This window comes from Aegilops tauschii, chromosome 6, assembly GCF_002575655.3.
Source record: "Aegilops tauschii subsp. strangulata cultivar AL8/78 chromosome 6, Aet v6.0, whole genome shotgun sequence".
Taxonomy (NCBI): Eukaryota; Viridiplantae; Streptophyta; class Magnoliopsida; order Poales; family Poaceae; genus Aegilops; species Aegilops tauschii.
Window position 1 is genome coordinate 412,083,934 of NC_053040.3, and position 15,887 is coordinate 412,099,820.

Below are 15,887 nucleotides of genomic sequence, written 5' to 3' on the forward strand. Positions count from 1 at the left end.
ATGTCATACTTTGATTCGGCGGTATTGTTGGATGAAGCTGCCCAGACCGACATTACATGACCGCGTTCATGAGACTGGTTCTACCGCCGTGCTTCGCACATAGGTGGCTAGTGGGTGTCTGTTTCTCCAACTTTAGTTGAATCGAGTGTGACTACGCCCGGTCCTTGTTGAAGGTTAAAACAGCACAGTTGATGAAAAATCGTTGTGGTTTTTGATGCGTAGGTACTTGGATCGGTTGGATCGCGAAGACGTTCGACTACATCAACCACGTTACTAAATGCTTCCGCTTTCGGTCTACGAGGGTACGTAGACACACTTTCCCCGCTCGTTGCTATGTTTCTCCTAGATAGATCTTGCGTGATCGTAGGTAATTTTTTTGAAATACTACGTTCCCCAAGTCGGGCTCCAGCCCGCTTCTCCTCCGTCGCCGTTCAACCCATCTCTTTCGACCCCCCCCCCCCCCCGCGCACGCTTGGTACCATCCGCTACTGCTATACTCACCATGCCCAGCAACTGTTCGATGAATTGCCGGAGCTAAAAATGTTGTTCCTTCTTGTTTCAAGCAATGGATTCCGATTTGGAGTACATATACGGGCACTATGTTGAATCATCCGACAAGGAGGACTACATGTATGAGACGGCGATGATGTAGGCGGTCCTTGAAGATGCAGAGTGTGCGGAGGAGCGTGTTCTCAATTTCAACGGATCGATCAAGGGTTATCGAGTGCTCAACCGTAACAGGGCGCGCGACCATTTGACACTGATGGATGACTACTTTGCCCCCGATCCACTCTCCGCTGACCATTTTCTTCGGCGTTTCCGGATGCGCAAGACCGTCTTCGATCATTTGTACCATGGCTTGTAGTCCTATTGTTCGATTGGGTTCTCTAGTTATCAGAAGTGCACGGCCGCACCCCGGATGCTTGCATATGGCACGGTCGCTGATTCGTAGGACGAGTACCTACGGATGTCCGAAAGCACATGCGGAGATGTCATGGTCAGGTTTGCAATTGCCGTGGTTGAGGTGTTTAGACCTCAGTGCCAGAGAGAACCAACTGTGGCAGATACCGAGAGGCTCTTCAATCTCAAAAGTAAGAGGGTGGCCCGATTTGCTTGGATCCATTAACTGCATGCATTGAAAAGGAAAGAACAGCCTGAAGGCTTTACAAGGACAATATCAGAGTCATGTTAAGAAGCCAACCATCATTCTGGAAACAGTTGCATCACATGGTCTTTGGCATGCTTTCTTTGGCTTGCCAATAACGTTAAGAAGGCTTTACAAGGGCAGTAACATGGTCATGTTAAGAAGCCAACCATCATATTAAGAAGGCTTTACAAGGCCGGATGTATGCCGATAACATTGTATGGCGGCCTCCTGCATCTGTGTCTGCGAACCGCCCCTCTGTCCGTAGACGGATGCGGGAGAAAATTTGCGGGTCACCATGAGAGATTCCCTGACATGTTTAATTGAGAACAGTGAAGGAAATCAGGCAGGAAAGCCCCAACCACCCAACGCGGCAACACATGCGACGCGCGTCGCTGCTTTTGCCCTTCACCTTTCTCCCACTCCCAGAGACAGAAAAGGAAGATTCGAAAGAAAGGCGGGCAGCATTTTACTTTCATTTTTTCTTCTGAGCGGAAGGATTTTACTTTCCGATAACCAACTCCGAGCCCAGCTGCCGAGTCCACCCGCACCAATCAGTGCAGTGCGGCGACAGCGACGGCGGGCGCCTCCAGTCCCTCCCCCCTCCCCTCCCCTCCCCCGCGCCGACCCACCCGCGGAATCAGCGCCGCGCCGGCTCTCCGGTTGGTCGCCCGCCCGCCGATGGATCTTCCGCCGCTCTCCCACCAGGCGCTCTTCGCGGCCGTCCGATCCGCGGACGCCGACGCCGTGCGCCGCCTCCTGGCCGGCGCCGAGGCGTCCGGCTCCACCGCGCCGCTCGCCGCCGCGCAGACGGACGCCGGGGAGTCCGCGCTCTACGTCGCGGCGGAGGCCGGCGCGCTCGAGGTCGTGCGCCTCCTCCTCCCGCTCTACGACCTCGAGGCCGCCAAGCTCCGCTCCCGCCTCGACCTCGACGCCTTCCACGTCGCCGCCAAGCAAGGGCACACTGGTGAGCCCCTCTCCTCGCTCGATTAGTAGCTTCCGCTGGGTTTTTAGAACGAGCCAAGTCCAGTGTGTTTTTGGAACTATTTGATGTTTAGGACCAGTGTGTTGCTATATTTTAGCTCAGCCCAGGGCTGCTGCCTCGACCTCGGCCAGATTAGGCTGAATCCAGGATAGCTTTTTGAGCTGTTTGGTGTTCTGGGCTTTGCAGTTCGATCGATTGCGCTATGGCACTGGATGTGTATGTGAATTATCTAGGGTTGTGGTTGTACCGGTGATAATAATGGTGGCTTTTGGTGTTTATCAAAAGGAAATCGGATGCCGATATGTAATTTGATGTGGTTAAGAATCCTTAGATTTTCTACTTCTAGCATGAACTACCTACCTTTTTTTCAAGGTTCTGCTGATGCGGCAGCTATTGTTCAATGAGGAATGCTATTTTTTCTCATGCCAAGTAGACTGATAAATTGCTTTCCAAACAGAGGTCGTGAAGGAGTTTTTGGGGCGGTGGCCTGAGCTTTGCTCAGTGTGTGACTCGTCCAACACTTGCCCACTGTACTCTGCTGCCGTAAAAGACCACTTGGATGTGGTGAATGCTATATTGGACACTGACGATAGCTGCGTAAAGATTGTGCGAAAAAATGGGAAGACATCACTACATAATGCTGCAAGGATAGGGTACCATCGCATTGTCAAAGCACTCATTGAGAGAGACCCGGGAATTGTTGCAATCAAAGATAGGAAGGGACAAACTGCCCTTCACATGGCCGTGAAGGGTAAAAACACAGATGTGGTGGAAGAATTGCTGATGGCTGATGTTTCCATCCTCAATGTGCGTGACAAGAAGGCAAACACAGCCTTACATATAGCTACACGAAAATGGAGGCCCCAGGTATACTTCTTTTCTAAAAATTACATGATGAGCACATTGCATGTATCTTCTCCTGTTTGTTTGATCATTTTGGTTAACCCTACCTTACTTAGATTGGAATATATATACCTTAACATTTCTCTTATATTCTTAATCGCCCTTTTCAACAACCTGCCCACCTTGGGCTACTGCAACGTCATAGGAATCTAGTTTAACTAATGGAAAGCTGTAACATATACTCACAGTTGCAATGACTAAGATCTTCTATATAGAGCTGTAAAATTTCTGCAGTTATATTTAGCCTGAGACTGGTATTAGTTGATGTCATACCACTTTGAATCTATTAGAACAGACTTAACCAACATTATATATGAGACAATGACAGCCATTTGGGCATTGGCTACATCGTGCTCAATTTGACAGGATTGGTAATTTGAGTAACTCCATACTTTCCCAACGTAACATATATATATTTCGGGCAAGGCACCTTGCTAGTGCCTGGTAGATGGAGTATATAGTGAATTACCAAGTGTAGCAAAAATGTGTGCCCGTCACATATGAAGGATGGAACACTATAAAAACAGTATTCGTCTTCTTGTTGACTTTCTGCCACTATTGTCTATTTTTCAGTACATGTAAGTAGTACCTTTGTACATCAGCTGGAAAAAACAAATAACCATGAAGCTAAGATCGAGACACACATAGCATTACTCTTCTACATTTCATCCAGTGGTATCGTGTGTGAAATGAAAGCTGCCGAGTGCGGTTACAAATTTGATTTAGTTTGTCTAAGTGCTTTCTAGGTGATTTTCTAGTTTTCTACTGCCCCCTGAATAAAAAAGGATCAAAGCAAAGAGGTAGGGACAGCTGATCTACTAAAGCTGTGAGATTTGTCTGAACTCTTATGTGATTTTGAAACAGAAGATACGCCTGTTTTTCCCTTCATGGGAGATTCATTGTTCCCACGTGAACTGATAATTTTTCTCGGTGCTTTATGTCCTAGCATGCTTTGTTAATCTAACAACTTTATATTTCTCTGCCATTTTTTTTCTTTTGGGATCTCTAGATGGTTCAACTTCTGCTCGCCTATGATTCACTTGAAGTAAATGCCATCAATAGTCAAAACGAAACAGCTATGGACTTGGCTGAGAAAGTTCCCTATGCTGAGTCTAAAACGGAAATCATCGAGTGGCTGTCAGAGGCTGGTGCAAAGAATGCCGTAAATGTTGGTAAAGTTGACGAAGCGTCAGAGCTAAGGAGAACTGTGAGTGATATCAAGCACAACGTGCAAGCACAGCTCAGTGAGAATATGAAGACCAACAAAAGAGTGACGGGGATCGCCAAAGAGCTGCGGAAGCTGCACAGAGAAGCGGTTCAGAACACCATCAACTCGGTTACTCTGGTGGCAACCCTGATCGCCTCCATCGCGTTCGTTTCGATCTTCAACCTGCCAGGCCAGTACTACCAGGACACTGAACACGGGGGAGAGATCGGCGAGGCCTACATATCCAAGCTCACCGGGTTCCGTGTGTTCTGCCTCCTGAACGCCATCGCCCTCTTCATTTCGCTCGCGGTGGTCGTGGTGCAGATCACGCTGGTCGCCTGGGAGACCGGCGCGCAGAAGCAGATCATCAAGATCGTGAACAAGCTGATGTGGACGGCGTGCCTCAGCACGTGCGCGGCGTTCGTGTCGCTGGCCTACGTCGTGGTCGGCCCGCAGCACGCGTGGATGGCCTTCACCATATCGGCCGTCGGAGGGCCGATCATGATCGGGACCCTCCTGTTCCTCGCCTACCTGCTGCTGCGCCCGCGGTTCACGTTCGGCGAGGACAGGCAGCGGCGCATCAGGAGGGGGAGCGGCAGCAAGTCCTTCTCCTGGTCTGTCCGTGAAGGGTTGTCGGACCTGGAGGCCGTGGAAGACCATGAGAAGAAGATCTATGCTTTGTAGTCCTGTTGCCGCGGCATGTAACATTGAGGACAGGTAGTTGGGAGGAAACATTCGCCTTGTACATATTTTTCATGGCTGTTTTAGGTCTGTGTTGAGGTACAGCACGCAGACCTTTCTCTGGAATGCTTGTACTGTTGCTAATGTATAATACTGGAGAATGAAGAGCTGCACTGCTGTCTACCGGTGCAGCGACGGTGTTATACACATGTGCTGATTGCAACGCAAGTGCTGAAACTGTTGGCCTCTGTGAATAAAATCCTGGTGGGATGTGCTTCATTACCTGTTCTCTAGTTCATTCTTGCTGCTATTGTACAAAAAAATTGCTTCTGAAAATCCTGAGATTTTTTTTAAAGGAGGCAAAAGACTTGCCCCATTCATTAATTAAGAGGGGGAAAAGGAGTTTAAAATTTGTGTTACAACACCCATCGTGTTACAACACCACTACAAAAGGCCTACTCTCGCGGCATATGATAGATCCCAATTTCTTTGCACCCGCGGTGACCCAAATTTGAGCCTCAATCTTGATGTTAGCTAGTAGAACCGTCGGTGGGGCACTCTTGAGTTGGAAGATGCGAGCGTTCCTTTCATTCCAGATTGTCCAAGAGGTGAGCATAGAGAGGGTAGCCATGGCCTTCCTATTCGGTATGGTAGAGTCGGAGAGCCCGATCCACCACTCTTTGGTTGACCGTGCCAAGTGCAAAGTGGAAGTGTTGATGCTTTCGAGCTGAAGCCAATCTTTTATCATTTCCCAAAGTCTAGTAGTGTACCGGCATCTGAAGAGGAGGTGATCGATGGACTCTTGCATGCGCTTGCAAAGAGGACAAAGCCCACAATTGGGCCACCCCCGTTTGGCCAACTGGTCAACAGTCCATACCCTATTTTGCATGGCCAACCACGCGAAAAATTTAACCTTGGGCGGGGCCCAGGCCTTCCACACTGCAAGCTCCATGGGTGAGCGGGTGATGCCAAAAAACTGGGCCAAGTAGGCGAACTTGGCACTGTAAATCCCGCTCTCTGTGTGTTTCCACACAATGTCGTCTTCGGCGTGTACCTCAAGAGGGAAGTCGCGGATGGTGGACCAAAGCTCAATAAATTGTCGAAGATGTTCGAAGGTGAAGTTGGGAGTGACCTTGATCTTGCGAACCCAAGCATCATCTTGGAGGGCTTCCCGAAGTTTCCATGTCTTCCGAGAGGAAGCGGCGTAGATAAGCGGTGCAATGTCTCTTGGCTTGCGGTCCCGCACCCAAGGGGAGTCCCAGAAGGGCGTGCGCGCACCGTTGCCAACGGTTATGGTCGTTGAAGCATAGAAAAGATTTTTGTCCATCTCGTCGCATGGATTGCCGGTCCCAACCCATAGCTTGGTGGGTTCCTTCCATTCGAACCAAAGCCAACGCAAGCGAAGTGCCCTTGCAAATTTCTCCGTGTTTAGCACCCCAAGACCTCCATATTCGACCGGTCGACATACAGATTCCCAATTAACTTTGCACTTCGCGCCGGTAGTCTTATCTGTTCCCGCCCAAAGGAAAGCTCTCTCAAGCTTGTTGACATTGTGGAGGATGCTTGGTGGAACGATCAATGGAGTGATGAAGTAGATGGCTTGTGAGGATAGCACAGACTTGATAAGGGCAGCCCGACCAATGGCTGTGATATTTTTCCCATCCCATGGAACAAGTTTGGAAGCAGTCTTGTCCACGAGGAATTGGAAATCCCGAACTTTTAGTTGCCAGACCGAGAGAGGTAGCCCTATATATTTTATTGGGAATGAAGCCCGGGCAGCAGGAAAGTTCTGGAGGATGGTGTCGAGGTGTAGGTGCCTGCACCGAATCGGGACCATCGAGCTCTTCTGGAAGTTAGTGCATAGTCCCGTGACGTCACCAAACGCATCGAGCAACACGGAGAGGTTGTCAATATCTTTCTTGCTGGGTGCAATGAAAACGGCCGCGTCATCGGCGTAGAGGGATGTTCTCATGATGGGCCCACGACCACGGATTTTGAGGATCTTTTGAAGTGGATCAATGGCAATGACAAATAGCAAAGGCGAAAGAGGATCCCCTTGCCGGAAGCCGCTTCCATGGGCAATGGGGCTGCCGGGGATGCCGTTGAGAAGAACCCGCGAGGAGGAGGTGCATAAGAGGGCGGTGATCCAATTTCGAAAGGTGCTCGGAAACCCCCTCTGTTGGAGGATGTCAATGATATACTCCCATCTCACAGAGTCGAAAGCCTTTCTTATATCAAGCTTGAAAAGGAGGGACGGAGTTTTGCTCTTGTGAAGGCGACGCGCGAGATTTTTCACATACATGAAATTGTCATGGATACTCCTAGTCTTGATGAAAGCACTTTGCGCGTTGGAGACAAGCTTGTTCATGTGAGGGGCTAGCCGAATTGCTAAAACTTTTGCCACAATCTTCGCAATCGCGTGGATGAGGCTAATAGGCCGAAAGTCGGTGATCCCCTCAGCACCCTCCTTCTTAGGAATTAGTACAATGTTTGCAGAGTTGAGCCAGTGGAGGTTTGCCGTGTGCAGGTTGCCGAAAAGAGAGACTACCCTCATGATGTCATCCTTGATAATGTCCCAACAACTCTTGAAGAACAAACCGGTGAAACCGTCTGGCCCGGGTGCTTTGTCGGTTGGCATTTGCTTAATGGCCTCGTGCACCTCCTCCGCGGTGATGGGGTCCGCGAGGGAGTCCAAGTTGTGTACCTCTAAGCCGAGCTCTTCCCAATTGAAGTCGCGCGCCCGCGGGCACCCCTTTCCCATGGCCTCGGTGAAGTGGTCGTGGACAACCTTCTCTTTGACATCATGGTGGGTGACCCATTCCTGATTATGCTTAAGCCTGTGGATGAAGTTTTTGCGGCGTCTTCCATTGATCCTCCGATGAAAAAATTTGGTGTTTGCATCGCCCTCCTTGATGTTGGCCAGTCTCGCGCACTGCTTCTTACGGGCCCTCTCCATGACCGCTAAGCTGACGACTCGTCTTTTGAGCCGCTTGCGGAGGTCCCCTTCCCCCACAGAGAGTTGCCGGTTGTCTTGGGCCATGTCAAGGTGCAAAATGACCAAGAGGGCGGCGTGGAGTTGGACCTTCGCTCCGGAGAACAACCCCCTACTCCACTCGGAAAGGCGGGTACCGGTCTTCTTGAGCTTGTAGTGTAGGATTCGGTACGGCTCGGTATGGTCGGTATGCTCATTCCATGCCTTGAGGACGACCTCCTTGAACCCTAGAAGGGAAGCCCAAAAATTCTCGAACTTGAAGCTGCGCGGTCTCCGGGGTCCCCTAACCTCGGCGAGGAGGAGGGGGCAGTGATCAGAGAGCGAGGACGAGAGTGCATGAAGGATGTGGCTGCCAAACTGATCGTCCCACTCCGCGTTGCAAAAGAACGAGTCGAGCTTGCAAAGGGTTGGGTTTTCCCTCTCGTTTGACCATGTGAAACGTCTATTCTGGAGGTGGATCTCCGTCAAACCACAACTTTGAAGCGTTGCACGGAAACGGTTTAGACGCCTAGTGTCGATGTTTCTCTTGTTTTTGTCACGTGCTCTGTAAATTTGGTTGAAATCTCCCAGACAAAGCCAGAGGGTACCAGTGGGAGGCCTCTGAGTGATGAGCTCGGCGAAGAAAGCGTCCTTGAGAGAGCGGGAGGACGGGCCATACACAGTTGTGATCTTGTAATGCACATTGGACGCTTTGATTAGAACCATGGCAGAGAGGCAGTGTGGAGTGGTGTTGATGTCGGTGACGTGGAGGAGCTGGTCATCCCAAAGCATGAGGATACCACCTCTAGTTCCGATCGCCGGCCTTTGAGCAAAACTACTTAGTCTACCCCCTCCCAGGAACCTAGCGGTGAAGGGATCAATATTGTCGAGCTTCGTTTCTTGAATGCACACGATCTGACATGAAGAGGCAGTGATCGTTTCATTGACAGTAGCACGTCGCTTGGGGCAGTTGAGACCTCTTACAGATTTAAGCCGTTTCTTTTGAATGGATGCAAAATTCCTATAAAATGCAGTGCAATGAATTCGTTAGGAGCTGATGATCCTTCACGGGTGTCGTGAGGTCGGAGTCGCTTGCTAGGGGAGAAGTGATGATGATGGCGTCATGAACAACCGCGATGGTGCGTGTTGGTCTTGTGGGTAGCCATGTCCGCCGGAGTGCCCTATCTTATGGGCATGTTCCAACAGTTTTCGTCCGAGTTTTCAAAAACTAATTGGTCAACTCTCTTCCATCTTTCTAATGAATCGGAGCCCTGAGTCACATGCGTCAAAAACAAAAAATCCTTAGGAGAAAGTCTTATAGGATTGAATCCTATGATGAACAAAAAATATATAAATTTCTAAGGATTTTAATCCTCTAAAATTCCTATAAAAGTATTTTGAATCAAAGAGGCTCTAAGCTTTCATGTGCCTTGAAACAATATATTTTGTTGAAGCCCAGAACAATTGTTCTACAGTATTTTCATGTGCCTTGAAATGGAATTTTCTTTTTAAAGCTTGTTCTATTGTGTTTTCATGTGCCTTGAAATGGAATATTCACAATATTCTCATAAGATCTCAAATTTTCCTTCGGAGAATCATTGTGTTGGCTAAAAAAAAAACATTGTACTCTAGCTGAATAGGTTTTGCAGACGTGGCTACTCTGCTGTCGTCGTCGTCGTTAGTAGTAGTACTCCGCGAGAGAGAGGCAAAGAGCTCACTTGAGCGGAAGATGGACTCCTGCCTGCTGCACCCTTATCCACAGCCGCTCCCTCTTCCTCCCTCCAATCCCACCTCCCAGCGTGCCCACCTCAAATGGGCCCCATGCTGCCGGCGCCGTCGCCGCCATCTCCTCCGGCGCGTGGCTGTCTCCGCGCTCACCTTACAGGAACAACTCGCGCCAACCAACCCAACAACCTCCGAGAGACCGAAGAACCCCCGTAGGCCGTTCGACGGAATGCAGGAGAGGACCGTCGCGACTTCCAACACGGCGGGCAACCTGTTCGACGAAATGCCTCGCCCGAGCGGCGAGGGCGCGAGCGTACGTGGTCCACCTGGGAGCGGCGAGAAGAGCGCTAGCTCGGCGATCCTGGCGCTGGCGCACGCCAGCAGGCACGCGGAGGTCCTCGAGCTCTTCTGCAGGATGCGGCGGGACGGACTGCCGGTCAGCAAGTTCATGCTGCCCAGCGTCCTCAAAGCCTCTGCGCGCCTCCAGGACAGCAGGATGCTCCGGGCCGCGCATGCCGTGGTCATCAAGTGCGCCCTGTGCCAGCATGTCGTCGTGGGCACCGCGCTGGTCAGCGCGTACGTTGATTTCGGGCTGATGGATGATGCGGGCAACGCGTTCGCTCAGATGGACGAGGCCAACATGGTCTCCTGGAGCGTGATCATCGGAGGCTATGTCCGTTCTTGTCGGTGGGACGAGGCATGGGGTGCTTTCTCCGCAATGCAGCGTGCTGGGGTGCTTCCGGCTGATTCAGTTCTTGTGATGGCAATTCAGGCGTGCAGTGCGTTGTTGTGCCTGGTTCGCGGGAAGCAGCTGCACGGGTTGGCGGTCGCCCTCGGATTTGAAAGGAACACCACCGTCTGGAACTGCCTCATTGACATGTATGGGAAGTGTGGTGACATGGATAGTTGCAGGGCAGTTTTTGAGACAATGGTAGACAGGGATCAAGTGAGTTGGAATACCATCATCTCAAGCTATGTTCGTCTTGGTTTCTGTGAAGAGGCACTCGACATGGTCATCCAGATGCAGCAATGTGGTTTCACCGTTGATCGATTCACCCTTGGCAGTGGAGTCGCAGCTTGTGCCCATTTGGCTGACATTGACAGTGGCAGTGCATTCCATGGTTATTTGATAAGAAGAGCATTAGACACTGATGCTATCCGGGGCAGCGCACTCGTTGACATGTACGGGAAATGTGGTTTGATGGAGCATGCTCGATTGGTATTTGACAGAATGGATGAAAGGAATTATGTAGCCTGGGATGCACTCTTGTCTGGCTACGTTGAAAATGGGCAGGTCGACTTGGCACTCAAGGTTTTCCGACAAATGGAGTCTGCAAACATAAAGCCTAACCAGCATACCTTTGTGAACCTTCTTAAGCTTTGTGGCAACAGAAGGTATACAGAGTATGGAAGGCAAATCCATGCCCATGCCATCAAGGCCATACACCAGATGAATGTGGTTCTGGAAACTGAGCTGATCGACATGTACGCAAAGTGTGGCTGCATTGAGGTTGCCCGGCTACTGTTCCTTAGGATGAACGAGAGGAACCTGATATCCTGGAACGCTCTCCTCTCAGGTTATGTAGGGGATGGACAACCAGGTGCGTCGATAAACATTTACCGCCAAATGGAGCTGGCCTGCATCAGGCCTGACCAGTACACCTTGGCAGGGCTTCTAAGCCTTTGCCGGTACCAAGGGCTTTTGCGCTACGGAAGGCAGATACATGCTCATGTCATTAAGATAGGCTCTGAGACAAATGTGGTGCTGCAAACTTTACTTGTGCATATGTACGTCAGGTGTAGGCAGTGGCGAGATGCTGAAAATGTCTGTGCGATGATCCAAGAGAGGAACTTTTATGTGAATGATGCGTTCTCGAAGGTCTATGGAGATGGGTACTTCATCTGAAGAGAAGAAGCATGATCCTGTGTCCAGTGGAGAAGATAAATGCTTCGGGCTAACGGAGTGGAGTTGGGATATGTGAAACACGGTAGGGGGGCTTGGGCGGCACAAGGCGTTCTCCAGATGTTCTTCTAACGTCCAAACAGGGCAGAGCTTCGACCCATGAAAACCAATCGAGGAGAAGGATAGTTGGGCAGCTGCCCCAGCTGACCCTATGGTGGATGTGGATCCGCCCATCAAACACCTATGTTTTCGTTGTGGATACACTACTTAGATGCAGATGTTGTGGTGCCTGTAAAATGCAAGCAAAGGGCCTGGTAGTTTTGTAGTGTTGTCTACCACTGACTTTCATCATGTCAGCTCACACAGGGTCTCTCACTGGTCATTTAGTGCAGCCTCATTGTACCTTGGACTACTGTCTTGTAATAGTCAGGGGCAATGTGGAGTGAGAGATGCTCAGCTCACAATTCTCTGAGGGATGAAGAATTGTTTGACTCTTTTTCACTCGGACCGTAGGCGAATTTCGGATAGCAATCTTGTGTGCATAAGTGCATTGCTTGCTTATAAATTGTTGTGTTTACTGTCAATCTGTCGTGTGTCTTAGAACAAGTAATTTGATCTTGGTTCACATGGCGCTGAGCATGGCAGAACCTAGGAGTATCAGCAAAGGTCCGATGAAGGTTTCTACCAGCTGTAGAAAATGACTTGTAAACACATTCATCTCCAGACCCGTGTCATAAAATGTGTCAGATACTCACCCAGCTGCTTCTACGATTTCTGTTATCACTCCTATTATTGTTACATCTATAGCAATATACAGATATTCAGGTACCAATTTTGCATAAAGTGAGTCCATAACCAAACGTTAAGCTATTCTGTGACCTTATACAGAAAGCACAACCAATCCTCACAAAACTCCCCATTGCCACACTTTATGTTAATGTTCATTCATGTACGCTTGTACACGCTCACATCCTAAACAGAAAGCACAGCCAATCCTCACAAAACTCTCATTGATACCACCAGTTTACAAACAGACTCTCATTGATATCACCAGTTTACAAACAGACTCTCATCGATATCATCAGTTTACAAACAGACAGGAATCACAAGGCTTCTCACTTGCTGCTTGCTCCAGGATGTTCATGCATACAGGCCTTGAGTATGGAAGTTACGTCAGTGTAAGTCCTCAGTGAGTTCTCAGTTTTCACTGCCTTTGAGAATGTTGTACTTGCAAAGCGGGCAGTTTGCGTGCATGCGTAGCCATTTCGTGATGCATGTTGAATGGAAGTGATGGTTGCAAGGGAGGGCAGATAGCTCCACTCCGTCTTCGTATGACGAGAGACATATGCAGCATTCCTGTTAGAACAAACAAGCTGTCAGCAGAGCATCGGAAGACTAGATAGAACTGAGCACCGTCCTTGTTTGTATAGGTAGTTCACAGCATTGTTTGGTTCCTGAGAATAGATTGTCTAAATTTGTGAACTGGCATAACATGCAATGTTTTCTCTAGTGTAACGGACCACTAAACTATATGCTCACTTCTGTGGGAAATACCCTATAGGATATATAAAAAGATCAGAGATAATATAAAGAACTATGCAAACAAACAAAGCAACTTTTACTATACAATTAGAAAGCATAAAGCATAATCCTTACAGCATCCTCACGAAGGAGAATTCGTTCGCTCGTTGATGTTCCACTATTATTAAGGATAGGAATCATAACCCCCTCATCTGTCCCTTTTTCTCCATTCTCACTGGGATCAGAATATTTATATCTGGGGAGAACACCAATATCTGCATCTGATGCACCCTCCTACATATGTAAGAGTGAAGGGAATGAGCAAAGTAATAATAGTTTGTGTAGTAAGGTAGCTAACACTTCCTCAAACGCAGAATCAATTGATTACCTGGCCAACCAGGGCATACAGTATTGCAACTACGCAAGGCAAGCAGCAGCACAGTGCAACCCCAATGAAGCAGGCCACAACAACACAAAAAACAGCGAAGAAGACATCAAACGCGAGAAAAACGACAGTTAACCTGCACAACAAATCAGAAGCCAGGAAACTCTGTTAGGTTTAATAGGAAGTTAGCACTCACCAAATGGTAGTGAAGATTGAATGATACAGCTTTATCTGTCAGTCGCATTAAGTATTTACCAGAAAGGGAAATGGCTTATAATATTGTTAACTAGATAACAGATTTCAAAACTTATAAATGTTCATATTCATAACATATGACAGCATACCACTTTAGTCAACAAGTGTTTTGGCGCACTTGCTCTGGGTTTACAGTACACGTTTATTAACGACAAAAGAGTTATTGTTCTGCCGTCTTGCATTCAACTTTGCACGTCGCAAAATTCCAGATATAACACATACCTCATTGTTATATCTGGAGTATGATAAAACTGCCTTTTGACTCCTTGTTATATCTGGAGTATGATAAACCTATGTCGCTAGTGGTTTCGGTTACAGATGTGCAATTGCAATCTGGTTACCACAAGAAATTAAGCATTCAAATTCCCACAAACAAATGAAGTGCGTGATGGGTGTAGGTTTAAGGCGACAGTACCAATACAGCCTTGGAGCACCTTGTTCGAGCACATCGCCGCCGGTCACCACCCAGTAGAACCCAATGATCCACCACAGGAATGACACCATCGTGTTGACCGACTCACAACGGTCTGTAGAGCTGCACAAGTAAGGAAATCATCAAAAGGCAGTCAGCACATCAAAGCACACACACAGGCACAAGCGTGATTTCTAGCTAAGCAGATATCACAACCCACAAACCCACTAACCCTAGTTCAGCTTCCACCACTGAACAACAGCGAAACCGGAGGAAAATTTTGGGGGTTCTCCGTTTTGGCTTTACCTTGCCCTCTCTTCCATCGCCTCCTCGTCGTTCCCCTCATCGCTCTCCGAGCTGCCGGACCCGGCGTTGGCGGCGCCGGACTCGATGTCGGGGCCTCGCGCGGGGGCGGCGGGGCGGCGGCGGGTGCCGGAGCAGACGAGGGAGACGTGCACGACGCACTGCAGGGCGTAGCCGACGAGCCAGAGGCGGAGCGGCTTGGCGGGGCTCTCGGCGGTGGAGGCCGCGAGCACCGCCGCGGCGGCCGCCGCGAAGGCGACGTTCCAGGCGACGTCGAGCGCGACGACGGGGCGGGAGTGGGCCCAGTCGGCGCGCCTCCGGTCGAGCTGCAGCGCCGCCGTCTCGCGCACCAGCATCGACGGCCCGCGCCGCCCCGCCGCGCGCCCGATGAGCGCCGCGAGGCGGCTCGGCCTCGCCGCCGCCGGGGGCGGGGGCGTGGCGGGCTGGTTCCCGGGCCCCGCGCCGGCGCCGGCGCCTGCCTGCGGCGGTGCCAGCAGCGGCTGCTCCGGCGACGGTGACGACGCGGCCGCCTCCATTTTGGGGAATCGGGAGTTGGGGGAGTCTTCTCGCACCTCCGTCCCCTGACGAACGACTGTTGTGTCTGCTCTCCACCTGCTTCGCCGAGTAACACTGAACACCTCGTTTTTTCTTCCTTTCGGGGTTGTCTAGAATCACACATCATCACTCTTTTATTTCCTTTTGGATTGTCTGGAATCACACATCATCTCTTCCACGCGTTTTCTTCTTCCGAATTAAGCGGTATCTGTGCGCGGTGCGCCCGTCGCGAACTGAGCGCACAAATAGTTCATTGTGATTTATATTAAAAAAAAAGAAATCATCGTGATGAAATCTGTTCACCCAAGTTTAATTTCTAGAGCGAACTAACCTTTGGTTGGATGGTTAGAGGGACAATGGTATCCCTAGCCCAACCAGGTTCAAGTCCTGGTGCTCACATTATTTCTGGATTTATTTCAGAATTTTTGGTGATGGGCTTTCAGTGCGAGGAGACGTTCCTACGGCGACTTCGTAAATTTTAAGAAAGTGCTCATAGGAATAGGGTGTGTGTGCGCGCGCATTCATAGGGATGAGTGTATGCGTGTATGTATGAGCGCTTGCGTGTGTACTGATGTTCAAAAAAAAGTTTAATTTCTAGACTTTTTGACAACCTTAAAACTTTATCCCTTCAATAACAACCATACCGTTTACAATTTGAGAAGAATAAAGTCAGGAAGTGAAATTCCAGAACATTGAGGTTCTATTGCTAAAAGAATTCTTACCTAGACTATTAGCTACTCCTTCCATAAGAAAATATAAGAGCGAGTATTTATTAGCTTCTCTGCAGCAATGCGTAAAACTAGAATTAGCAAAAATTTATGCAAGTTGTTTGCATTCTGCTCGTACTGTGTGTATCCCCCGCAAAAGAACTATCAGACTCAACAACCAACATTTGCTGCTAAAATCAGGCCATTTCTAATAAGGACATGACTACCTT

The 15,887-nt window shown here is 49.4% G+C and overlaps 3 protein-coding genes across 3 annotated transcripts; 2 read left to right on the forward strand and 1 right to left on the reverse strand.

Annotated features, from left to right (window-relative positions):
- The first annotated feature begins 1,603 nt into the window (after positions 1–1,603).
- On the forward strand, positions 1,604–5,199 carry LOC109755594 (ankyrin repeat-containing protein At2g01680). The gene is made up of 3 exons (XM_020314494.4): positions 1,604–2,111; positions 2,587–2,996; positions 4,042–5,199. The coding sequence occupies exons 1-3, from the start codon at positions 1,826–1,828 to the stop codon at positions 4,921–4,923; spliced, it is 1,578 nt and encodes a 525-aa protein (XP_020170083.1). The 5' UTR covers positions 1,604–1,825; the 3' UTR covers positions 4,924–5,199.
- A 4,366-nt stretch (positions 5,200–9,565) lies between these two features.
- LOC109755624 (pentatricopeptide repeat-containing protein At2g33680) lies at positions 9,566–12,049 on the forward strand. The gene has a single exon (XM_020314520.4). It carries the CDS (start codon positions 9,621–9,623, stop codon positions 11,520–11,522), a length of 1,902 nt encoding a protein of 633 aa, XP_020170109.1. The 5' UTR covers positions 9,566–9,620; the 3' UTR covers positions 11,523–12,049.
- A 374-nt stretch (positions 12,050–12,423) lies between these two features.
- On the reverse strand, positions 12,424–15,030 carry LOC109755609 (E3 ubiquitin protein ligase RIE1). Its single transcript, XM_020314507.4, has 5 exons — positions 14,399–15,030; positions 14,096–14,215; positions 13,429–13,561; positions 13,176–13,334; positions 12,424–12,875 (listed from the first exon to the last, which is right to left on the reverse strand). Exons 1-5 carry the CDS (start codon positions 14,929–14,931, stop codon positions 12,717–12,719), a joined length of 1,104 nt encoding a protein of 367 aa, XP_020170096.1. The 5' UTR covers positions 14,932–15,030; the 3' UTR covers positions 12,424–12,716.
- Between the last annotated feature and the right edge of the window lie 857 nt (positions 15,031–15,887).

Coding starts and splice junctions, on each gene's coding strand:
- LOC109755594 (XM_020314494.4), top strand. CDS start 1,826: ATGGATCTTCCGCCGCTCTCCCACCAGGCGCTCTTCGCGGCCGTCCGA. Junction 2,112..2,586: donor CGCCAAGCAAGGGCACACTG/GTGAGCCCCTCT, acceptor CTTTCCAAACAG/AGGTCGTGAAGGAGTTTTTG. Junction 2,997..4,041: donor CACGAAAATGGAGGCCCCAG/GTATACTTCTTT, acceptor TGGGATCTCTAG/ATGGTTCAACTTCTGCTCGC.
- LOC109755624 (XM_020314520.4), top strand. CDS start 9,621: ATGGACTCCTGCCTGCTGCACCCTTATCCACAGCCGCTCCCTCTTCCT.
- LOC109755609 (XM_020314507.4), bottom strand. CDS start 14,931: ATGGAGGCGGCCGCGTCGTCACCGTCGCCGGAGCAGCCGCTGCTGGCA. Junction 14,216..14,398: donor GCGATGGAAGAGAGGGCAAG/GTAAAGCCAAAA, acceptor TTACTTGTGCAG/CTCTACAGACCGTTGTGAGT. Junction 12,876..13,175: donor TTCTCCTTCGTGAGGATGCT/GTAAGGATTATG, acceptor TTGTTCTAACAG/GAATGCTGCATATGTCTCTC.